The sequence below is a fragment of the Stegostoma tigrinum genome, chromosome 30 (assembly GCF_030684315.1).
Source record: "Stegostoma tigrinum isolate sSteTig4 chromosome 30, sSteTig4.hap1, whole genome shotgun sequence".
Taxonomy (NCBI): domain Eukaryota; kingdom Metazoa; phylum Chordata; class Chondrichthyes; order Orectolobiformes; family Stegostomatidae; genus Stegostoma; species Stegostoma tigrinum.
Window position 1 is genome coordinate 20,101,493 of NC_081383.1, and position 26,671 is coordinate 20,128,163.

At 42.7% G+C, this 26,671-nt stretch overlaps 1 protein-coding gene across 5 annotated transcripts in view; it reads left to right on the forward strand.

The window, feature by feature from the left end:
- Positions 1–15,819, forward strand: part of LOC125465721 (phospholipid-transporting ATPase IC-like) — a 118,532-nt gene extending 102,713 nt beyond the window's left edge. For all 5 annotated transcript variants that reach the window (XM_048559479.2, XM_048559480.2, XM_048559481.2 and 2 more), the window contains 3 exons: positions 254–392; positions 4,106–4,236; positions 12,283–15,819. In XM_048559479.2, the coding sequence (XP_048415436.1) occupies positions 254–392; positions 4,106–4,236; positions 12,283–12,522 (510 nt within the window). In that variant the 3' untranslated portion in view covers positions 12,523–15,819. The remainder of the gene's footprint in view (positions 1–253; positions 393–4,105; positions 4,237–12,282) is intronic.
- The last annotated feature ends 10,852 nt before the right edge of the window (positions 15,820–26,671 follow it).

Consider the following 26,671-nt stretch of genomic DNA (forward strand, 5'->3'; position numbering starts at 1 on the left):
TTGATTAAAGCCCCCATGGAGTGATTTGACAAATATTAAGAAAATTTGGATCCTCTTGCGTTCGGTGAAAGAGATGCAGAAAGTTATGAAGCACGCATCAACCCATCCTTTAATTAGCCAATTTTCAAATGCTTAATTGTCTAAATGAAAGCAGTTTCATGCAGAAGCTGAGAAATGTGTAGTTTTGACTTCTGTAAATCTCTAAATAATTGTGTCTGGAGGAATTCAAGGTAATAATTAATTCTCTCAACAGGTTATGTTGGAGATTTCATACTGGACAGTTCCCTCTGCTTTTTCTATCATCATCAGTATTGCACTGTACTTTTGCATCACCTTTCTAACCCAAAGTGAATTCTTGACTCAAATGAAACCAGATGAGTTCCAGTTCTATGGTAAGAAAACAATTTATCTGTTTATGTTTATGACACTTAACAGTAGGTAACTATTATTTTAGCAGCCTAGTCAATCCAAATTTGCAACTGATTTTAAGATGAGCAGATATAATACAAATTTGTACTCTGTTCCAGGTTTTGAGAAATCTTCAAGCAGTTGTCACTCTGCAGAGCTTCAAATCATGTTTCTCTAGTCTGTAGCAATCCCTACTAGCAACTTGCATTTTCTTATAAGTTTATCCTCCCTGGCGTTTTATTGACCATTTTCAATCCACACCAAAATATTAAAAAAAGTAAAGGAGATCACATGAATAAGAGCAAAATACTGTGGATGCTGGAAATCTGAAATGAAAATGGAATGCCAGAAAAACTCAGCAGATCTGGCAGTATCGACAGTGAGAGAAATATAGTTAATGTTTTGGGTTCAAATACTGTACTTCAGAACGGAGTTTTGGACTTGAATAGTTAACTCCGTCTCTCTTGCTCCACAGATGCTGCCAGACCTGCTGAGTACCTCGAGCATTCTCTGTTTTTCATTAAGGGGATCATACACTTTGGTCATCCTTCTGGCTTTTAAATTCATATTTGATCAAACAGTGAATGCTGAATGATGGGGTCAGAGGTTTATTGAGTCACGGTGTGAAGCAACCGAATTAAGATTCTCAGCAGTCATATCCTTTTCAGTTGTACATAGTTTAAAAAAAACTTGCTGTTGTACAGGTACACAGATCACTGAAATTGGCAATGCAGACGGGGAAAGTAGGCAACAAGGCATACGGCATGCTTGCCTTCATCGGCCAGGGCATTGAGTTTAAAAAGTGGCAGGTAATGTTGCCGCTTTATAGAACCTTAGTTAGGCTGCATTTGGAATATTGTGTTCAATTCTGGTTGCCACACTGCCAGAAGGATGTGGTGGCTCTGGAGGGGTTACAGAATAGATTAACCAGGATGTTGCCTGGTATGGAGGGCAGTAGCTATGAGGAGAGGTTGGCGAAACTTGGGTTGTTCCCACTGGAATGATGGGGGTTGAGGGGGAACCTGATAGAGGTCTACAAGATTATGAAGGGCATGGACAGACTGGACAGTCGGAAGCTTTTTCCCCGGGTGGAAGAGTCAGCTACCAGGGGCCATAGGTTTAAGGTGTGAGGGGCAAGGTTTAAAGGTGATGTACAAGGCAAGTTTTTTTTTATACAGAGGGTGGTGGGGACCTGGAAGTCGCTGCCAGGGGAGGTAGTAAAGTAGATACTCTAGTGACTTTTAAAGGGCATCCTGACATATATATGAATAGGATGGGAATAGAGGGATACGGTCACTGGAAGGGTAAGGGGTTTTAGTTGTGATGGGCAGCATGTCGGTACAGGCTTGGAGGGCCAAAAGGCCTCTTCCTGCCCTGACATTTTCTTTGTTCTTGGTTCTGAGAATAAACAGAGCTGTTTAAATGCTGAAGCTCTAAGTGTGATTCCAATACTGAATTAGCAAAGTCTAGCAGGTTTGTATGTACATGGATCTTTGCTTCTGAGAACCTGATCCTCACTCATCCCTGGCTGAAGGGCCAAGACCAGGCATAATGTGAAAATTGTGCTCCTCTTGTAGTATATTAGTCTTCCAGGGCTTCCAGAATGTGCTGCTTTCTCAAATCGAGAGCAGGAGCTGGAGAGAACCGACAACCAGAACCACAATTGTCAGCCCATTAAATGCTTCCAAGAGCTTGTCAGTAAGCTGTGTGGATCAGGCAATGGTAATTTGAAATCACAGACAATCAGAAAAAATAAACATATGCTGATGACAACGCTTGGAACCAATGAATGTTATGTTTATTTGGCGAAATCCGAATTGTATTGTATTTTGTTTTGGAAGAGATTTTCACCACGAGGGCCAATGACCTCTTATCAAACTCACCACATCAGTGACCTACCCTGCCTTTATTGCATGTCTCGTGCCTAATTTCCACCCCATTTTATCACACTCAGTGGATATCCTGGAAGTGACTGGCATCCCTTGTGCCCATGCCATCTTTAAAAACCCGTTTTGTACCCTGACAAGAACTGTTAGATCAGAACTGCCCTGCACAATTCCTGACATTGGCCTTGTATATGGCACACAGGGGGGAAGTCAGCACCTAGCTTTGTGGGCAGGGTCATGCTGGATGGATTGATGCCAACATGGCCTGAGGCTACCACCAAGCTCACTGCAGTCTTAACCATCTGGAGAAATGCCCAGCACTCTAGGAAGAAGATCGCTGTCCCCTCTCCACTCTACCTGGGACTAAGTGACTGTCTTCTCTCCAATACATCACAGTCACTGAATCTCTGCTATTGTACCCACCTTTCACCAATACTCATGATCTACCAATTTCACCGTTGCCCACAGTATGTTCCCTGTGCACTGTCGCCCACCCCAACCCTTGATGCCACTAGCCCTCTGCACTACCTACTCACCCACTTGAGATATCTCCACACCTGCACGAAGAATAATGACTGAGCCATCTGCTTTCATCTCCCGTAATACCTGTTTTCTCTTTTTTCCTTCTCTCTCGCACATTCCATGAGGAAAACAGCCCACAACAGGGGAGAAAGAGTCAAGACAGGTAGTGGGATGTCCAAATTTAGCACTTCGCCCCTTCTAAGTAGAGGATCCTGATTCTGACCATCCTGGACAGAGCTTGGATGGTATCAATGGCCATTCTTGACTTAGTGTGTTGTGATTCCACCCCCCCCCCACCACCAGCCAAGTGAAGGTTATCCCCCTTAACTCGCCCTGCTGATAATGATGACATATTTCTTGCTGTCATGTTTGCACTAAGCAAAATGGCAAGACAGAAGTAATATGACCATGGTGTCCCTGTCTAAGGGGGTAAGGTGCAAAAAACACAAGGCCAGGTACAGCAGACATACTGTCGGCAATGAGGTAAGCTCAGAATGACTGAGCACTTTGAGAGCAAGCAAAGTGCCCAAGGGTGTGGCCTGGTCCAGTCCCTGAACTGGATACATGCTCCTGAGCACCCAGTGTCCTTCCTGCATCATTGCAATGAATGCTGCCAGTGCAACCCGAGATGCAACACTGAAGTGCAGCAACATCTCACAGAGCAGGCAAGTGGTATTTGATATTGATTTTCTTGGGGCTGAGAGAAAGCTATTTGGGAACAATTCTAAGAAGCAGCAGTTCCCTGGTTTTCTTGGGGGTACTGCTCGGTGACTACTTGGAAGAGTAATAGATTCCAACAGGAACATTCAGTCCAATGTCTCCTTGCCTTTTCAATCCCCTCATGGGGCATGATGAGATTTATTAACTCACCCCACATATGCTTCTCTGGAACCACAGTGGTTCATTAGAAAAGGAACTCCCTGACCTTAACCCACCAATGTTGTAAGGAACATTTAAATATACATCCAAGGTGTAATGGTTGGTGTCTTTACAGCGAAGTGATGCTCCAGTGCAGCAATTCCTGTTGTCCTTGCAGGCAGAGGAGGATATGGGTGAGGAGAATAGTGGAAATGATCCCTTGTTCAGTCTCTACAGTGCACACTGTGTGTAGTAAAGGCTGCAGGCCAAATGGGCTGCTGATGGGAGGAGCTGGTCAAACAAACAGTTTGCTTGGTTAAATATATGCATTCACTCCATTGAGGCAATTCAGAGCCTCCACAATAATCTGCAAATATGGTTAGTGTCAGAATTTTGAGTGTTTTAATTTTTTTTTGCTTTGTACTTTACAGGAGCAGCATTAAATATCTTTAAACAGCCTTACATCTGGCTCACCATCCTACTAACTGTTGCTGTAAATTTTATCCCGTCTGCTACGATACGATTAATTTGGCGAATCTTTCGCTCCAAAACTGCTGGAAGAGTAAGTACTATTGCTTTGAGTGCAACTATTTCTTATAAGAAAGTAAGTGACGATAAGAAATGCAAAATACTACGGATGCTAGAAATCTGAAACAAACGCAGAGAATGTCGGAAAAACTCAACAGGCTAGCAGCATCTGTGGACAGAGAAACAGAGTTAACAGTTTGAGTGATCCTCCTTCAGAATTGGTGATGCTAATTGAAATAAGTCCACAGAGGCCAGTATCCTGTCACCAAATCACCTTTTATTGACTTGTGCACCATACACTGGCTGTGGGCATGGAGTCAGTCCCCTGAACTGATGAAATTCTAAATCCCCTGTTAATATTGGTCAGCCAGGATTTCCTGAATGGCCAAGGTTAACAACCACAATCAAGGACTTCATAGTCAATGAGATATACCTGGTTCCAATCACTACGATAATGCTTCTTTTAAATACAATTAGATATTTTCATATAATGAATGTGGACAAGTGAAGCTCATTCCTACTGTTGCTTACCTCCCCACAATAAAATATGGCTAAAATATTTGACTCAAGCCAGCAACTGAAGCTAAGACTCTTCTGAGCAAGTCTTTTGGTGAATTGAGAACATTGCTACCATATGTCTACTGGCAGCTTTAGGGACAGTCATCTCTGCTAATGGGTGGAGAAAAAAAGTTCAAAAGTAACTCAGGTAGCCAGTTCCAAAACCTCATTATGAAAATGACATTTGCTTTTCCATAAGCAGGTTATTGTGAATGTTGGAAATTGGAGCTAGAAACAGAAAATGCTGCAAATGCCCAGCTGGTTTGGTGGCAATTCCCACTGGGATCCAAGGCAAGAAACAGGGAAACTAACCCTGAACCCTTTAGCATGTATCCAATGATTTCCCCTGCTTCTCTGATTACACTCCAGAATGAGCAGGTTCTAACTTAATAAAAACTGAAACTTAATATCTGATACCTGTGATACAGGTCTCTGAACCAAAGGAAATCATGTCAAGTCCTTTTGTTATGTTAAATACCTCCTCCAAATTCTATACCAAGGAAGCATAAGCTAAGTTTACAGAATCTGTCCTCACATTGTAGCCCTTTAACCCCTGTCATCATTCTGAAGAATCAGGACTTCAACCTCTCCAAGGTCAACAGATTCTTCTTGAAATGGGATGCTCAGAACTGAGTGATGTACTTCGGGTAGGGGTCTGATCAAGGCTCTGTACAAGCACTGAGGTAGTGGGAACTGCAGATGCTGGAGAATCCAAGATAACAAAGTGTGGAGCTGGATGAACACAGGAGGCCAAGCAGCATCTTAGGAGCATAAAAGCTGCTGTTTTAGGCCTAGACCCTTCATAAGAAAAGGGGGATCGGGAGAGAATTCTGAAATAAATAGGGAGCAAGGGGGAGGCAGACTGAAGATGGATAGAGGAGAAGATAGGTGGAGAGGAGACAGACAAGTTAAAGGGGCGGGGATGTAGAGGTGAGTACAGGTGGGAGGTAGGGAGGGCATAGGTCAGTTCAGGGAGGACGGACAGGTCAAGGGGGTGGGATGAGGTTAGTAGGTAGGAAATGGAGGTACAGCTTGAGCTGGGAAGAGGGGATAGGTGAGAGGAAGAACAGGTTAAGCAGGGACGAGCTGGGCTGGTTTTGGGATGCAGTGGGGGGAGGTGAGATTTTGAAGCTGTTGAAATCCACATTGATACCATTGGGCTGCAGGGATCCCAAGCGGAATATGAGTTGCTGTTCCTGCAACCAAGCCTCCGCTTGGTTTCCCCAAAACACCTCCTCCCACCCACCTTCCTGCAAAAATTCCATCCCCTATTCCCAATTCCTTCGCCTCCGCCGCATCTGCTCCCAGGATGAGGCATTCCACTCCTGGACATCCCAGATGTCCTCGTTCTTCAAGGACCGCAACGTCCCCCCCCTCCCCCGCAGTGATCGAGAACGCCCTCAACCGTGTCTCCCGCATTTCCCGCACCTCATCCCTCACACCCCGCCCCTGCAATAACTGCCAAAAGAGAATCCCCCTAGTCCTCACATACAACCCCACCAACCTCCGGATACAACACATCATCCTCCGACACTTCCGCCATCTACAATCCCACCCCACCACTAAAGACATTTTTCCATCCCCACCCTTAGAACATAGATAGAACAGTACAGCACAGAACAGGCCCTTCAGCCCACAATGTTGTGCCGACCATTGATCCTCATGTATGCACCCTCAAATTTCTGTGACCATATGCATGTCCAGCAGTCTCTTAAATGACCCCAATGACCTTGCTTCCACAACTGCTGCTGGCAACGCATTCCATGCTCTCACAAGTCTCTGCGTAAAGAACCTGCCTCTGACATCCCCTCTATACTTTCCACCAACCAGCTTAAAACTATGACCCCTCGTGCTAGCCATTTCTGCCCTGGGAAATAGTCTCTGGCTATCAACTCTATCCATGCCTCTCATTATCTTGTATACCTCAATTAGGTCACCTCTCCTCCTCCTTTTCTCCAATGAAAAGAGACCGAGCTCAGTCAACCTCTCTTCATAAGATAAGCCCTCCAGTCCAGGCAGCATCCTGGTAAACCTCCTCTGAACCCTCTCCAAAGCATCCACATCTTTCCTATAATAGGGTGCCCAGAACTGGACGCAGTATTCCAAGTGCGGTCTAACCAAAGTTTTATAGAGCTGCAACAAGATCTCACGACTCTTAAACTCAATCCCCCTGTTAATGAAAGCCAAAACACCATATGCTTTCTTAACAACCCTGTCCACTTGTGTGGCCATTTTAAGGGATCTATGTATCTGCACACCAAGATCCCTCTGTTCCTCCACGCTGCCAAGAATCCTATCCTTAATCCTGTACTCAGCTTTCAAATTCGACCTTCCAAAATGCATCACCTCGCATTTATCCAGGTTGAACTCCATCTGCCACCTCTCAGCCCATCTCTGCATCCTGTCAATGTCCCGCTGCAGCCTACAACAGCCCTCTACACTGTCAACGACACCTCCGACCTTTGTGTCGTCTGCAAACTTGCTGACCCATCCTTCAATTCCCTCGTCCAAGTCATTAATAAAAATTACAAACAGTAGAGGCCCAAGGACAGAGCCCTGTGGAACCCCACTCACCACTGACTTCCAGGCAGAATATTTTCCTTCTACTACCACTCGCTGTCTTCTGTTGGCCAGCCAATTCTGTATCCAAGCAGCTAAGTTCCCCTGTATCCCATTCCTCCTGACCTTCTGAATGAGCCTTCCATGGGGAACCTTATCAAATGCCTTACTGAAGTCCATATACACCACATCCACAGCTCGACCCTCATCAACCTTTCTAGTCACATCCTCAAAAAACTCGATAAGGTTTGTAAGGCATGACCTACCCCTCACAAAGCCGTGTTGACTGTATTTGATCAAGCCATGCTCTTCCAGATGGTCATAAATCTTATCCCTCAGAATCCTTTCTAACACCTTGCAGACGACAGACGTGAGACTTACCGGTCTATAATTGCCGGGGATTTCCCTATTTCCTTTCTTGAAGAGAGGAATTACATTTGCCTCTCTCCAGTCCTCAGGTACGACTCCAGTGGAGAGCGAGGATGCAAAGATCTTCGCAAGTGGCGAAGCAATTGCATTTCTCGCTTCCCAAAGCAGCCGAGGACAAATCTGATCCGGGCCTGGCGACTTGTCAATCTTAATGTTTGACAAAATTTTCAGCACATCAGCTTCCTCTATCTCTATCCATTCCAGCATGCACACCTGCTCTTCAAAGGTTTCATTCACTACAAAGTTGGTTTCTTTCGTAAAGACAGAAGCAAAAAACTCATTTAGGGCTTCCCCTACCTCCTCAGGCTCCACACACAAGTTCCCTATGCTATCCCTGATCGGCCCTACTCTTTCTTTGACCATTCTCTTATTCCTCACGTAAGTGTAAAATGCCTTTGTGTTTTCCCGGATTCCTTCTGCCAAGCCTTTCTCGTGCCCCCTCCTGGCTCTCCTCAGACCATTTTTGAGCTCCTTCCTTGCCTGCATGTAATCCTCTCTAGCTGAACTTGACCCTAGCTTCCTCCACCTTATGTAAGCTACCTTCTTCCTTTTCACTAGAAGCTCCACCGCTCTCGTCATCCAAGGTTCCTTAATCTTACCCCTTCTTGCCTGTCTCAGAGGGACATATTTACTCATCACTCCCAACAACTGTTCCTTAAACCATCTCCACATGTCTATAGTTCCCTTACCATGGAACAACTGCTCCCAGTCCATGCTTCCTAACTCATGTCTAATCGCATCATAGTTTCCTCTTCCCCAATTAAATATCCTCCCATTCTGCCTAATCCTCTCCTTCTCCATAGCTATGTAAAATGTGAGGCAGTTATGGTCACTATCACCAAAATGCTCCCCCACCACAAGATCTGATACCTGCCCCGGCTCGTTTCCGAGCACCAAGTCTAGAATGGCCTCTCCCCTCGTCGGCCTGTCAACGTACTGCGTTAGGAAACCCTCCTGAACACACCTTACAAAAACAGCTCCATTCAAATCTTCTGCTCGAAGGAGGTTCCAATCAATATTAGGAAAGTTAAAGTCACCCATTACAACAACCCTACTGCGTCCACACTTTTCCAAAATCTGTCGACCTATGCTTTCTTCAATCTCCCTGCTGCTATTGGGGGCCTGCAGTAAACCCCTAACGAGGTGACTACTCCCTTGCTGTTCCTAATTTCCACCCATACTGACTCAGTAGGCAGATCTTCCTCGACAATGGAAGCTTCTGTAGCTGTGATACCCTCTCTGATTAGTAGTGCTACACCCCCTCCTCTTTTTCCCCCCTCCCTATTCTTTTTAAATGTTCTAAACCCTGGAACATCCAGCAACCATTCCTGCCCATGAGAAACCCATGTCTCTGTTATGGCCACAACATCATAGCACCAGGTACTGATCCATGCTCTAAGTTCATCACTTTTATTCCTGATACTCCTTGCATTAAAGCAAACACACTTTAACCGATCCCTTGGTTCCTTCCCAGGAAAATCCTTCCCACTAGCTGGTCTACCTCTTGCTACTGCCTCACCTGCATCAACGCTCACCACTGGTATACAGCTCAGGTTCCCACCCCCCTGCCATACTAGTTTAAACCCTCTCGAACTACTCGAGCAAACCTTCCACCCAGGACATTGGTCCCCTTCCAGTTCAGATGCAACCCGTCCTTCTTGTACAGGTCCCACCTTCCCCAGAAGGCATCCCAATTATCAACATATCTGAAGCCCTCCCTCCTACACCAGCTGCGTAGCCACGTGTTCAGCTGCGCCCGCTCCCTGTTCCTCACCTCGCTATCTCGTGGCACCGGTAGTAAACCAGAGAACACTACTCTGTTTGTCCTGCTCTGCAGCTTCCACCCTAACTCCCTGAAATCACTTTTTATATCCTCAAACCTATTTCTGGCTATATCATTTGTGCCAATATGTAACACGATTTCTGGCTGTTCGCCCTCCCCTTTCAGAACTTTATACACCCGATCGGAGACGTCCCGGACCCTGGCACCAGGGAGGCAACATACCTTCCGGGAATCCCGATCTTGCCCACAAAACCTTGTCTGCCTTCCGGAGAGACCACTCTTTCCGTGACTCCCTTGTCCGCTCCACACTCCCCTCCAACCCCACCACGCCCGGCACCTTCCCCTGCAACCACAGGAAGTGCCACACCTGCCCCCACACCACCTCCCTCACCGTCATCCCAGGCCCCAAGATGACTTTCCACATCAATCAGATGTTCACCTGCACATCTGCCAATGTGGTATACCGCATCCGCTGTACCCAGTGTGTCTTCCTCTACATTGGGGAAACCAGGCAGAGGCTTGGGGACCGCTTTGCAGAACACCTATGCTCGGTTTGCAATAAACAACTGCACCTCCCAGTCGCGAACCATTTCAACTCCCCCTCCCATTCCTTAGACGACATGTCCATCCTGGGCCTCCTGCAGTGCCATAATGATGCTGCCCGTAGGTTGCAGGAACAGCAACTCATATTCCGCTTGGGAACCCTGCAGCCCAATGGTATCAATGTGGATTTCACAAGCTTCAAAATCTCCCCTCCCCCCACTGCATCCCAAAACCAGCCCAGCTCATCCCTGCCTGCCTAACCTGTTCTTCCTCTCACCTATCCCCTCCTCCAACCTCAAGCTGTACCTCCATCTCCTACCTACTAACCTCATCCCGCCCCCTTGACCTGTCCGTTCTCCCCGGACTGACCTATGCCCTCCCTACCTCCCCACCCCTACTCTCCTCTGCACCTATCTTCTCCTCTATCCATCTTCGGTCCGCCTCCCCCTCTCTCCCTATTTATTTCAGAATCCTCTCCTAATCCCCCTTTTCTGATGAAGGGTCTAGGCCCAAAACGTCAGCTTTTGTGCTCCTAAGATGCTGCTTGGCCTGCTGTGTTCATCCAGCTCCACACTTTGTTATCTCTGTACAAGAACTGTCAGTCCAGACCAGTCCTGCAAAGAAGAACTTCCTATCAAAACATTTTTTAATGGGAATTTGGGTATAGCATGGTATTAGTGATTCATCAGTTATCTCTGAAATGGAAGCTTTGACAATAACAATGAATAAACATTAATTATTGATCTTTTGCAACCAATCTTTTTTTTCATTTAAAAAAAAGATTTTCTCAGAGGTTCTGTGTTGTTTCATGGTAATTTCATTGAGAGGATTCCCAGTAAAAGATAATCCCAGAAACAGTAGCAACAAGCCTTGGGATCTGATCACCTAAGTTAGTTAGTTGACCAGAATCATAGCTTAATCTTATGAGAGAAAAGCATGGAAGAAAACCTCACATTAACTGACTGAGTTTACGTGATGATTTGGCAGACTGACCTGATAGGCTTTATAACAGTTTGACTGTTATGTTGTTCCATTATTTTTGTTTTTATTACATTGTTGTATCATTATTACACCATTATGTTGGCCCAAGTCATCCATTCTCTAGATTGTCAGAGACCAGATATACCACCCAAAATATGCAATGGAATCTCATTGCATTCCTGATGCACTGACTCTATGGAAATCGTTGGGTAACTCCCCAGTTTCCCGGGAACTCTGAAAACGTTTCCGACTCTAAAGCTGGAGAGTTCAAACTTATTTTCTAAAAGAGTTACATAGGAAATATTAAAGAGAAACTCCTGGGTTACTACGCAACTGTTTGTAACACCCCTACCACCAACCACCACCACCACACTCCTAACCCCTCTGACACACCTCGCACCAGACCTGACCACACTCCACACCCCTGACTCAAACTCCTCAGACCCAACTATACCTCACCATTCTAGTTCACCTACCAACCTATTCAGCTACCAAGCTACTGTCCTATCTTGCTCATCCTAACCCCTTCCTATTTCCCAGACCCTCATTATGCCTTACACACTCATCTATTCATTCACCTATTTGCTCAACCACTCATTCACGAAAACACTGAGAAGTTTTGAGATATTTAATTGTTTCCCAGAATAGAGTAGCAAATGCCACAAGATGGTCTGGCTTCTGAACAAATTCTTTTTGCTTCTCCCTTCAAAGTATGCTCCCCTGAGAAACCATCCATCAGAGGTTCAGAAAGCAATAGTAGCTTTTTGTCTGGCCAGTATTGGAAAGCAGGATTCCTAAGCTAATGGATGATCGGAACCATTATTTATAAAGAAATAGGCACTGATTGTCCTGGGAATATACATGCATGTCATTTTCACTGCTGCACTGCAGTCAGGTGCTGACAAAAATGTGCAGGCCCACTAGCCACACAGACAGCTGTTAGTAAAACAACGCATGAAGCTCCAGAGCCAGAAGACATTGAACACTGACCCACTTCCCTCGGTTACTTGTCATGTAGTGAAGTTGAAAATTACCCCCAGTGTCTTCAAGCTACAGCCCAACAATAGATGTCAATACTTCACAGAAGATCCTGATTGTAAGTGAACTAGTATTGTTGAGAAAGGAGGGCCTTATTGAATGAATGTTCATGAAGCGTGATCTAAATGGGTATGCAAGAGGGATAACAAGTTCTTCTAATAAGTGTTGGCCTTTTTTGATTATTTTCAGGCTACTTATGAAGACCTAAACAAAGGTCAGCCAACATCAAATAACAAGGCTACTCTCTTCAGAAGAGGTTCGACACAACGGCGCTCAGCCTATGCGTTTTCACAGGACAAAGGTTACGCTGATCTCATCACCTCCGGGGCAAGCATCCGAAAGAAGAGGCCTGCTTCAGGTACGAAGACAAACACATTCTCCGAAAGTATGCCTGAAGGAGAAACTAATGTGGTGCAGGAGAGATTCTGAAGTCTTCACTAAGATGCCTTCATTAAGACGCTTTCACTAAGACATTGGAAAATGTTCTGACACTGTTTCAGGGACCATTATGGTAAATGTCAAAAAGACTAGGATTCTGACTGACTGAAGACTGTGCTAGGCCACAATAAGAGTCAGTTTAGTTGCTGCAACTTGAATGAAACATAGTGCCTTTCTTCCTGATCTGTTAGTGCCTGTGTATAATTTGGCCTATTTAAATCGTGTAATGCTATTCTTTGACTGTTAATTTCTTGAATTTGTTCAGTGGTGCAAGGGAATCTTTGATTGGATTCCTTATTTTTGGTTTCTGAAAGCCAAAGCCCATTCAGGTTTCCGAATGTAAAGAAATTCAATTTGTACAACTAGACCACCACAAAGAATAATGGCGATTATGGTTTATGTTGTTCTAGCAGGGAGTCTCTCTCTGTCTGTCTCTCTCTGTCTGTCTCTCTCTGTCTGTCTCTCTCTGTCTGTCTCTCTCTCTCTGTCTCTCTCTCTCTGTCTGTCTGTCTCTGTCTGTCTGTCTCTCTCTCTCTCTCTCGCTCTCTCTCTCTGTCTGTCTGTCTGTCTGTCTGTCTGTCTGTCTGTCTCTCTCTCTCTCTCTCTCTGTCTTTCTCTGTCATGCTTGGTACATAATCCAAACTAGAGTATCTGACTAAGAGAAAATGTAACTTAATTCACTGGGTAGGGTGGAGTTCTGGCTTTTGTATCTCGCTTAACATTGCACACCATCTTCAACAAGGAATAAAATTGGGTGGGTGTAAAACTAACATTGAATCTGATCCTTTTGATTTCCTGTTGGGCAGGTTAAGTTAGAATTGCTTGTAAGTATTTAATTCTCGTTTAAGGTTTATCCTTCATTAGATCATCAAAACTCGTATAACATAACAAACATAATGCTGCTAGACAACTAAATGTCAGATATAAATCTATTCCTGTCTAGCAGAGTAATGTCTAATAGAAATCTCTGACTAAACATGTAACCATGGTGACAACAATGAAGGAATATGACATTCAATAGAAAGGATGGCACATATTTGTTCATTCAACTTAAATATACCAAATTAAGTGAGAAAGTCTGTTATTTCTCAACAAAGTTTGGGATAATTAAACAGACACATCACACTTTAGTATCCTAAATTTTTAATTAATAAATGTACGTAACAGATACCATTATTAAGCATAATATCTCAATATTCATTTTCTGAATGGTATGTGGACTTAGTCAGAGAGATTGCTGGGAATGTTGGCTCACACAGTAAGAGTTCTTAGGCCTGTCCATGATCTGCATTGCTGCATTCACTTGCTGGCCTGGGACAGTTATTCCAATCAGTTGAGCTGATCTCCTTGTCAACTCCTCTCTCTTTTTGATATTTCTGGTATTTCCCTGGTGTTATAGTTCCATGGTTTCATTTAACTCAATTTTAAGAGACAACCAGTAACCAAGGAGGTAAAAAACACACAATGATTAATAAACACACACACAATGCTGCTCATATCTTTTCACAAACAAGGGTATGAAAGTGCTCAAATGCACATGCATTCACTGTGTGAGCATGAATATTGAGATATTATGCCTCATAATCATATCTGTTACTTAGTTTTACTTATTCCTATCTGGATTCTTGATTAGAGACACAAAGCTAGTGACAAAAGTTTTGGACAACATTTCATGAAAATCAAAATTGGTTGAATGTAATAGCTACAGTACCTAAAACACAAATGTTTAGATAATTCTTTCTATCTAAGTTGCAGACAATCACTTCCTGTAATGTCTAGAATTTAGCATCAGGCAAACACTTACTATAATATCTAGAGTTTATTCAGATATAAATATGTATTAGATTGCCAGGAATCAGAGATTCATTCCCTCCCAGTGTCTCTCTAATCCTTTGATTGTTAATAGTATGCACTTCATTTAAATTGGTTCATAATTTGTCACAAAAATTGATGTTCAGGATTGCTGTTTGCACATGCATGTATGGTTTTATATCAAAAGTTCAAGTAACACAAATTGAACCACATATGGTCACTTCAAGACTGAAGTTCAATTCCACACAATTGGTATGGTATTCATTTTCGTACCATGGAGTTCATTTTGTCAATTATAATATGGTTAAAATAATCTGTTAAACATTCCAAAATATTTAGTATTTCCTGAAGGAACCATGTGTGAAATAATAAGTCAAAGCTTGAACATAGACTCTCGGTGATTTATACGCCTCAAGCGCCATCCATTAGAAAGCTTCCATATTGGATTTACTTGAATGTAAATCCAATTTTTTTTTATATGTTATTATTGTTCCCAAAGTTAAAAAAGGAAAACAAAAGCATGATATGCCATGGATATATTTGTAGTGTTCCTAGTGTTTCGTTGTTCTGTAGCCTGGATGAATCTTGTGTTCCAAAGGAAATCATACAGCCTGCAGTCTGCCTTAAATGGTGCTACCTTTTAGGGATCGAAAAGGAAAATGATCTTTCTCTCTCATTTGCGTAAAGCAAGCTTAGGAATGGACTGTCCCCTAATTCCCAGAACTAAAGTGCCTCTCCATGATCTGGTCACTACAGATCTCAATTATTTGACCAATTTAAACATTCTTGTCCTCAAATTCAAAACATTTCATTTGTTTCAGAAATCACAAAATCATATCTGGTTACAAGTTGAACTTGTCTCTGAAATCAGTTTGATTTTCATCTCCACTATCCTCTATTCCAGACATGTTCAAAGCATGTATCTGCAGATTGGAGTTTGGGTTGTGAAATGCTTTATTATTGACTTTAATGTGGTATTTTATTCGAAAGGAAAAGGTCTGAACACTCCATATTATTATTTATGCCATTTTAATTCATTACACAGAGGCTATATTTACATATATTGTATTTTTGATATTTTTATATTCAAATTGTTTATTCATCAACCAATTTTACAGTAATGTGTAATGAATAAATAGACTACTGCAACTATTAACAAATCCATGTAGATTGGAGACACGTTTGGATGAAGCATGTATTTTGTCTGAAAGTAGATTATCACTGAAAAATTCTTGACAAATGTGCTACAGAAATTGTGAACAGCACTGTTCTTATGCAAACACTCTACAATTTTGCCAGATTTTTCTGCAATGTATTTCCTTAAAAGCAGTAATCAGTATAAAAACAGTGCGGACTGTAATTTCCACTTACGTATATATGTGTATGAAAACAATTTGTAATGAGACATTGCACTGTGAGATTACTCACTTGAGTAAATAGTCTTCTGTTAAATAAAAGGCTGAGATTATAAAACCATTTTATGCTGTTGTCTACCAATCAGTCTTTAAGACAAAATCTTCAGGGTGCAAGTTTGTTTTTAACCATGTCGGGAATGTCCAAGCTTTTGTGCTTACGGACAATAGCATAATGCCAAGCCTTGGGCGATATTCAAAGTTTCAATCAATGATCCAATTAATTTGTTACTTTCCCAGTCTGCTGATAACGCTTGGTCTTCTGATGTAGGTTTTTTTTCTCTCTGATAAGGCAACAACACTAAATATAGCATGATACAACCTCCAGCTCCAGGAAATTCAAACCAAGTCGAGTCAGCAAATAAGGAAAATGACAACAAACGAGACTGTTTTTGATTAGACTTTGAAGTTTGGATGACTAGGCTTGAAGCCACTTGTGGGCGAAGAGCCTCAGGCCAAGCCCCAGGCCTAGGTTCATCCTCATCAATATGATGGCCAGGGACAGGGAAACAAATGGAAACGTCCAATTCACTGCCCACAGACACTGTGGTTGTTGTGGAAATGTTCATTAACCCTGCAGTGCATTTGTTTAAAGATTACTTGTTCATTCAATATCCCTGGAAACAGTTAAATGCTATATCGTTCACACATTGCACACTCAAGAAAGATATAACTGAAAAAGATACATATGTTAAACCAAAAGAATAATTAACAGGTCTCAAGCTTGGCTAGCTATAGGTATCAATCATTATGGATAGAGAAAGAAGTCAATTTCCAATTTGGAATTGTAATTCAGATGGGTTTGCATAGCTGAAGCCAGATATCCAGCCTATTGTAGGATTCCTTTGAAGAGGTAAATGTTCAGCATTTTGCGAAGCTAAGCACTTGTGGTTTTTGTATCTGAATGTCAAATTTCTTTCCAGATGGATTTGGAGTTTTGGAAATGGGCTGGAGTGCTTTTAAAGGCTTTATTACCTCACAGTTCTCAAAAGTAAACACTGCTTTTTTTCAGCTTGCATCCATTTTCCAGTATCTCCTGAAGATTACCCAGGTCTTTTCCTGGGTCTTAGAATAATTAATGATTTCAGTATTAGAGAGACCAGTTTCCATCACATGATCAATAGGCATTGTCCATCCAGAATATTTCAAGGCTGAAAGACCGTTGATATGCAATAGGAGATAGATAGTTTCACACTTACTTTGTACAAACTGGTCCCTTCAGTTCTCTTATGTGAAGCAGTGATCTTGGAGAGGAGAAATCAAAAGGACCATTGAATCTGTATATGGGGAAAACGCTTTGCAATTCAAACCTGGCAGATGTGAATTCAGCAGATAATATTTGACTTTGTATATCCATTCCAGGGGGAGGCCTCCACCCAGGGTGATTCAATAGTGCATTCCAGAGGTTTGGTAATGCCTGTGATAATAGGCAAACACAACCTGACCCATCACAGCCATCTTATGAGTGTTCATTGTAGAATATAAAAGACAATTCCAGAAGCTTTATCAGTAATCTTTATTTCTGTAGAAAGAAGTAGTTGAATTTATAGCTAATTGAAATTTCTCAGTTTTTCACACATGAATGTACTATTTAGATGCAGCAAAGAAGGCTATCTTTGGCGCAATTTGATGTAAAAACAATAGTGAGCATAATAGTGAAAACAAAAAATGTTGGAAATCACAGTGGGTCAGGCAGCATTCATAGAGGGAGAGCAAGCTAATGTTTCGAGTCTAGATGACTCTTTGTCAGATAATAGTGCTTGTCGTTATTCAGATAGAAATTATATAGCAACTTCAGATGAGTGGCAGATGCACAGTCAATTTGGAAATTTAATAGTTATTGGATTTGCACACTTCCACTGTTAACTTTGTGAGGTTAGGACCTTGCTGTCTGCCTCTCTACTTAAATGCTGCCCCTCATTTTTCTTGGTTCAGCAGTATTAGCCTACACTTTCGTAAACTTGCCGTGCAAACAGCTTCAAACTGGAATGTACAAGGGCAACTCTGAGTAGCTGTAAAAACTGCCAGACTTCTTGCTACAGCAAAAATTCGCCCAAATATATGGGAATATGACCTTTTGTAGAGTGGTGAACTAAAGCAAGTCTAAAGCAGTGAAGATGATAGTTCATTTTATTGTGTAAAGTTCAAAAAGAAAGAAAGAAAAAAAATTATGAGGATTTATTTTTTCATGACCACTTGACAGCCAATGAATTATTAATTTAAACTAAATTAAAGCCACTGTTATTAATTTAAACTGGACCATCATACATACTTTGGGTATTCTAAACATAAGCAAGTATGTTTCTTATACTGAATTCCTGTTGCTAGTATTAGGTCTTGAGTGCGATTTATATATTCCAAGAAATTTGGGACATACTTCTATTTCCAGATGGTGCTGCCAACTATAATTTTCAAATTTACTGTGTTGTTATGTGCAGTTTTTATCAACAACATGAACGGGGACTATTGGCTCCAATTGTAACAGTGTATTGTCAGCAATTATGCAGGTGTACATTCTTTTCACCATTTAAACTGAATTAATACAGCAAATTATCATATAAAGTAATTCTACATCTTTTCATTTTATAAAGGTACAACAATAATTAAAGTTTTGTTAATCTACCATATTTAGCAAATCAATCAAAATAACTGATTGGCAAAGGTTGTCAGAGAAATTATTTTGAGCAAAACATCATTTTCAGAAGCCTCAGAAAAATATTTATCAATCTGTTGTGACTTATGATAGCTTCAGCAAAGTAATCATTGCTAGTTGCCCCTCAATAACTTTAATAAGCTTTGTGTTCTCTTCCACTGTAATGAGTAGGGACTGACATTCCACAACTGGAGAGGCAGTGCAGAGAAATCTATAGTAGGCTATGAATAAAAGTTTTGCTAGTGAAAAACAGGTCAGATAGGACCTGTTTTCCCAACCAAAAATGTCAGCTTTCCTGTTCCTCTGATGCTGCCTGGGCTGCTGGGTTCCTCCAGCTCGACACTTTGTTGTCTCTGAGTCCAGCATCTGCAGTTCTTGCTAACCAAGTATTGTTCAGTTTGTTCTTTTTTTGATTATTATAGACACATTTCTATTGCCATACACTGTTATCAGTCATACTCTCGGCTTTGTATTAATTGATTGATTGCTTTATAGCCATGTGTACTGAAGTACAGTGAAAAGCATTGTTTATGAGTAGTACAGGCAGATCACAGAATGCAATGATGTACAGATCAGAGGTTGTAAAAAGACTTAGACAGAAGCATACAGGTTACATTGCACAGGAAGAGTGCCAGGTGCGATCAACATTAGCAAGATCAGCATTATTTGAGACTAGAGAGTCCATTCATTGGTCTAATAACAGCCAAGAAGAAGCTGTACCTGAACCTGCTGGTGTGTGTGTGTGTTCAGGCTTTTGTATGTTCTGCCTCTTGGGAGAGGTTATAGAAGATCATGACTGGGGTGTGATGTGTCTTTGATGTTGGCAGCCTTTCTGCAGCAGCAAGCTGTGTAAATAGAGTCCACGGATGAAAGGTTGGCTTCCGTGATAGTCTGGGCTGTGCATACCAACTTCTATAGTGTCTTACGGTCCTGGACAGAGCAGTTGCCATTCCAGGCTGTTATGCACCCGGACAGTATGCTTTCAATGGTGCATCTGTTAAAGTTGATGAGGGTCCTGAGGGACATGCCAAATTTCCTGAGCCGCCTGAGGAGGAAGAAGCATTGTTGACCATCACATCTATGTGGGAAGTTCAGGACATGCTTTTGGTTATTGTCACTCAGAGGAACTTGACGCTGTCTGCCCTCTCAACCTCAGTTTCATTGATTTAGATGGGGTTGTGTTCTCCCTCTTTCTTTCTGAGGTCAATGATCAGTTCTTTTGTTTTGCTGACATTGAGAGAGAGATTGTTCTCATTACACCAGATCACAAGCACCCACATCTCTCCTCTGTACCTTGACTCATCATTGTTAGATATGCATCCTACTATGGCGGTGTTGTCAGCAAACCTGTAGATGGGCATTCATTCAGAATTTGGCAACACAATTGTGAGTGTACGGGGAGTACAGAAGGGGGCTAAGGACGCTTCCTTGGGTGACTCTAGTGTTGAGCGTTATTATGGGGGACATGCAGTTACCTATCCTCACTGTCTGTGGTCTGTAGGTTAGAAAGCTGAGAATCCAGTATCCAATCTGATACTGAAATGATTCCAGACTGTTTTGTTTCTGGTGAGAGACGGATTTCTTAGGCACCACGTGACTGAAAATTCCACACATTGGCGGGTGTTTACTTCAAGTGACAATGATCTCACTTGCCAATTGAAGAACTGGTGACAGAACCGCAACACCTGTCCTTTGGGTGGGACCCATCCTATTACATGCTGGCCAAGTATCTAAGTAGCCAGCATGGGTCTTCCCTTGAATCAAGGACCCCAAGCAGTTGAATACGACCTTCAGAGTACTATAGGCCAATTAGAGGCCAGCAGCTCCTAATTGCTGTGAGGCAGGAGTGGCTGCAATGATCCCACCAGAGACTCAGGACGAGCAAGGGAACTGGGCTAAGTGAATGTGAGATGTGGGTACTGGGGAGGGAAATACCTGGGCTTTGGAGTCAAGAACTGAAGTGATGGTAGTTCTCAGCTGGCCCTACTCCACTCAGTTGGTATCGGATTGACTTCTGGTCAAGGTAGACATTTCCCCACTCAAAGATAGACAGCTAGATCCTAGGGTCTTTCTCAGGCTAATTATTTATTGACACCATGCTAACTGCATACATTATAAATCTGAACAAGGTCTAAGCTGCTGTTCCTTCTTGAGAGCATCGTCATCATGACATGTTCATGATGTCGTCAATGACATGACTTTCTCTCTACATGCTTGTAAATTAACCCTTTACTCTACACCTTCTATTCACTTTGGTGAAGTGTTTATGTACCTGTCTGAGTGATCTTTGCTTCGCGTCAATCCAATTATTAATTACACTCTTGATTATCTTGATTACACTCCTGCAAATCATCTTGGGGTATTTCAATAGATATTAGATATAAATCTGCAGGTTATTGTTGTAGTAATAGCAATAGGTGCTAACAGTCACTGTCAGTACTGTCTGCTCCTCATTGACTTAAAAAATGCCATCTATTCCTTGAGTGGCTCAAAGCTGATTGATCAAACTGCCTAAAATGTGAAGCAGTGAAGCATCTGTGAAGAGAAACAGCTAACATTTTGAGTCCAGTGACCAAGATCAGGAACCAGCAGAATGCACAGTGCTCCTGGCTTATAATGCACCAGCAGTTGTGGTAAAACAGACACACACATAGTGCAAATGTCTCTGACTCAATCTTAAACGGATTGTTAGAAGCATGACATGATGATGAGAGCATGCTGCTCTTTGTAACCAAAGAATGTTAGCTCAGACATTAATATGCCTGTGAATGTATTAGTGAGCTGTAATCAATTAATTTTGGAGCTTTCCGTACCCTGTTGCCCACATCCTAATTTTTCTTGTGATATGAAGGAGAACAGAAGCATCATTCTAGTTTACTTTGTGTTACTGTGGATAACTTAATATTGCTTCATCTGGTAAAGATAGCCTGATGGAGGCAAAAGGCGCAGCACAAAGTAATGCAGTGGTGATTTAGGTACAGGAATGCGAGCAAAGAGTTTAAATTCGTATGTGATTTCAAACTTTACCAACGATATTAATGTACAAGACAGTGTGGGGGATTTACAATCCATCACCTATTCAGTTAGCTATGGCTTTTCCATTCACTACATGACATATTTGCACAGAGTTTGTAAGGCACGCCTGTAGAACTGTGTTATATTATTTCCTGTCTCTACAAATAGTTAAAATAGCCTTCTGTAATTTTTATGAAAGTAAAGCTAATGCTGCCTCTGTAAAAGAGTGCAAAATAAAAGCCTATTATCGACTTTCTAAATGTGTTCATCTTTGCATGGAGAAAATATAAAAATAGCTGCCTAGAGATGAATCCTAGTTTAGCTGGCTGCTTCCTCATAAGCACATATACTTGCAAGTTGCAAAATGGACTTATAAATGCAGAACACCCCTGCATTAGGTTATAAGAATCTGCTTAACATTTGTCAAAAATCCATTGAAGCCCAACATTTTCCTAAGAAGTTTAGTCCTCATGCCCTATAATAATAAAATTAATAAATAACATCATTTCTTGCCAAATAGGAATGCAAGGCCACTGCACTTGCATTCATAGGAGATGTGAGACCACCTAGGTTTGCTTCAAGCAGTGCAAATGAAAGGTGGGTAATGCTCTATGACTTGAGACTGTAATCTTGGTAATCTGATCACCTGAGAGAGAGTGTTGTTGAATTATGTTCTGTGAGGATTTTATTTGCACCACTTTAATGTGTTGAATATTGATACTTATAAATTGAGCTGTGTTGACCAGTGGACACAGTTTGAGCATCAGAAATGTGGCATGGAAGTTGAATGTTGATCTGGCTTGACACTGTCAAATTTATTTATTTTAGAGTGTAAGGCAACTGTCTGAGAGAGGAGTCTATCATGCCATCTGTCCTTTTCAGTTCTAAAACAGCTTATATCAGAAAGTAAACCTGATGAGGAAATACTGATATTAGTTCCAATAACACAAGAATTAAGTGTCGGTAATGTAATACTGAATCATTCAATAGGTATTTATTTTGGTATCTACATTTACGTTACAATGACAGGCTCTGTTGTACTTGGGCTGGTAATGAGCAAATTGGCTACAAACTGTTACATGCTTCCCTCACCTATACATGTCATGCTACAAGTGGTCCCAGTAAGATGGAGACTGAGATCTTTACACTCTCATGTCACAGGCCATGATACAGTAATGATATCATGAACATTCATCTCAGTAGTGTATTGCACAGTCATTTTGAGACACATCACACTTCTTTTTTTCCAAAAATTCCCAAACATGTACATTTCCAGGTATTTGTGACTGGATTTTGGACTTCAAATCTCTGTCTGGTGTACAGTTGTGATTGTCTATCTACTTGTTGATTGGGCATTTCGTTCCCTCTCCTCAGTCACTGAAGAAGGATATCCTGTGTCTGATGGCATTAGATAATTGCTTGCCAGGCAAAGTGTTTGACACATGGTGAAGTAGAATTGGAAATATGTAGATTCAACGAATTTCTAGAAGATTACCAGCTTCAACTCAACTTTCTGTCATCACAAACCAAATTCTGGCATGATGAACAATGACTATTTTACGATTCGTGATGGTCTGCTACTCCCACATACTCTCATCTCGCAGAACTGGGTGTCAGTTAGGTCCTGTCTGAAATGAAGTGTCTGATGCATCTGAACTCTCTCATGGGCAAGGACAGCTTCCTCCTCCCCACTGCCTTCATCTGTCCTCAGAAGACTGCTCCCATTCCTTCAGTTCCTCAGCATCCAGCACATTGCCTCGCTGTCTGCTCCAATTGTGCAAAACATCGCATGTTAAGATAATATGGCACATTCTGGAGTTTACTGGAGGGCTCCAAACAGCAGAAGTATATCCTCAACAGCCCTACTGTCTACCCCATCATGCTCCTGGGTGAATCATAAGTAACACTGTATCTGTGCTCCACAACAGACAAGAGGTTGCACAACGGTGTCATCAGTCATAGTTGCAATGGGTAGTCCCTGTCCTTTGGTAACTAACGTTAAAGGGCACCTAGACCCTCAAGCACACAAAAGTGCTCCAGGAGTTGGGAGTCATGATAGCTGCCAGCGTGGTGGGCATACACCTCCAGAAAGTGGTAAGATCACCTGAATATTAACTGAATGGAATCCCTTCCTATTGATGAATTCCAAAGCAGTTGTCTCAGTGCCATGTGTGTGCAGTTAATGGCACTCTGTGCCTGGGGGATCTCAGCTATTTTCCTAAACCTTACTGTCCAGGCTAGAGAACTGACCTTGTCATTGGGGAACAAACTGAACTTGAGTGATCTTACACAGATGGCACCGGTCACTGTCTTGATGTATTTTTGGGTGCACTGAGGGATCACACACAGGTCACTGTTACTGCCAGGAAAGAGCCAGTCACAGAGAAGTTTAATGCGTCATTCAGCTTCACAGTCACCAGGAGAAGATGGCCTCCCACTCCTGCAGCCCTCAGAACCCACTTCGAGCATCACAGTATCCCAGGGTGGATGGAGCTTACATCAAATTTGGGCCTTGTTCATCCTCTGGAAATGGAGCTGAGGCCAAAAATCTCTCGTCTTCCTGCAGACCTCATGTATCCTGAGGAGGTCTGTGGCTGTGACCTCACCCTGAGGTGGGTGCTCCTTGGGCTCCGTGGTAACATTCTGCTGCTCCTGCACTTGCCTTTGGCCCTGGTCCCCCTGCATCCACCTTCCCCTTTTTATGAAGTCAGCCCCAGTGACTAACATCCCATCAATTATTGGGTTGGTGCATGACTTGTACTGCAATGACCTATGTTGGAAACTGAAGAAGCAGAACAGGTTCTGAGCTCTGAGAACTGTCAGTGGTGGCACAGCCTGCAGATCAGGGATGCATACACTGCACCATGCAGTGAGACATACCAGACCCGGATAACAAGGACCATGTCTCCATCATTTATCCAGCTCCAACTTCAATGAATGCATCAACTCAGTGAAGATGTTGAGCCAGCTGAGTGACCAACATGCGATGTCAACAAAAAGAAGTCTGTTGTGCTCTGACTCCCTTCCCATCCCAGAACCTTATCAACCATGAAACTCATCATTGAATTTTTGATTTTTATTCATTCCTGGGATGAGAGCGTCACTGACCAGGAAGCATTTATCGCCCACCCCTAATAGTCGAGAGGGCAGTTAAGAGTCAAGCATATTGCTGTGGGTCTGGAGTCATATATAGGCCAGACCAGGTAAAGACAGCAGTTTGCTTCCCAAAAGGACATTGGTGAACCAGACAGGTTCTTCCAACAATTGATCATGTATTCATGGTCATCATTCAACTCCTAAGTCATTAGTGCTAACTTTTGCATCATTGGGATGCCAGTTTTCAATTCACAGGACCAAATTGATGGTGCAAATCATTGTTGAACAGCATTTGAATCCTAAGATCTGCATGCATTGCAAATGGACAATGAAATAATTGCAAATGAAATGAAGCTCAAGTTTGCAAATGCAAATCATTTGCTTCTTCAATGCCTTGGTATTCAGGAAACATGGATCCTGTGATTTTGCATAACAAGCTTAAACTGAGACACCACCAATGTAGACATTGCCACAGCTAAGGTTTTAGAGTAGATTTGTAGCTCGTGTTGTGGATGTTGTGGTTGGTTGGCTCCATGAGCTGGGTCGTTGTTCCATAGATGTTTCATTACCCTGCTGGGTAACATTGTCAGTGCAGCCTCTGAAGAAGTGCTGTTGAGGTTTCCCGCCTGGTATTTAAACTCTGGCGTCTGTTGAACTGGGTTACCTCACTTCCGGTTTTCCGTCACAGTGGAGTACATATATGGTCCACATATATATGTGTGTGTGTTTGTTGACGGCCTTCTTAGAGTAGCACACAAACCCAAATCAACCGTGTGCCAATTGCAAACCCAAACCAAAGACCCACTACTCACTATGGACAGGACCAATGTCATATACAAGATTCCCTGCAAAGACTGCAACAAATATTACATTGGACAGACAGGAAGGAAATTAGCCACAAGAGTTCATAAACATCAACTAGGAACAAAAATGGCCAATACTCACTCATCTTCATCCACATAGATAAGGAAAACCACCAGTTTGATTGGGACTACACCAGGGTCCTGGAACAGGCCAAGCAGAGACAAGCATGGGAATTCCAAGAATCATGGTGCTCCACGATGAAAGCCACCAACAAACACATAGAGCTAGACCGTATATATACTCCACTGTGAAGGAAAACCAGAAGTGAGGTAACCCAGCTCAACGGACACCAGAGTTTAAATGACAGGCAAGAAAACACAACAGTGCTTTATGAGAGGCTGTACTGATGATGTTACCCAGCAGGGTAATGAAACATCTGTGGAACAACGAATTAATCCGGCGAGCCAGCCAACTACATTGTCACAGAAATTTTCCAGTTGCAGTTAGATTATATTAGATTAGATTACCTACAGTGAGGAAACAGGCCCTTCGGCCCAACAAGTTCACACTGCCCTTGAAGAATCCCACCCAGAACCATCCCCCTATAACCCACACACCCCTGAACACTACGGCAATTTAGCATGGCCAATCCACCTAGCCTGCACATACTGGAGCATCCAGAGGAAACCCATGCAGACACGGGGAGAATGTGCAAACTCCACACAGACAGTCGCCTGAGGCTGGAATTGAACCCGGGTCCCTGGCGCTGTGAGGCTGCAGTGCTAACCACTGAGCCGCCCAACGGTGGTCTAGTGTCTACTGAATGGCAAGTGATGGGAGGCTGCACAGATCCAGATGGTGGAACTGACAGCACTGTAACACCCACCTCATTGAGTTGTGCCTCCAAAGGTCTCCTTTCCATCTGAGCCCTGACCAACACCTTCATGATACCCACCATGCTCTTTGCAATCTCTGTGGAAGCCAAATTGGATGTCACTACCAATAACACCCTCACATAGCCTACCATGCCCTCCAGTGCTGTTCCACATATGGACTGGAACCAGGTGACCTCACTGACTATGAGACCCTTGATTGGCTCAGGTTAACAACACCAGTCAGGAAGCCCTCACTGACAAAAGTAACCAGGGGAGTGTCCCAGGAAAAGGAGTATGTGGTGTACACTGGCACTCTCGATGCCTTTCAGGAGAGGTGGGCACCATGGGGTGTGGAGTGCTTTATTTCCTCCTTGAACTATTTTGATTTGATCCCTAGCCTCCCCCTCAATTTTTTGTTCACATAGGCATTGCCTTCAGAGGGACTCTGCTTGCTACTGTTTCTTTGGTGACAT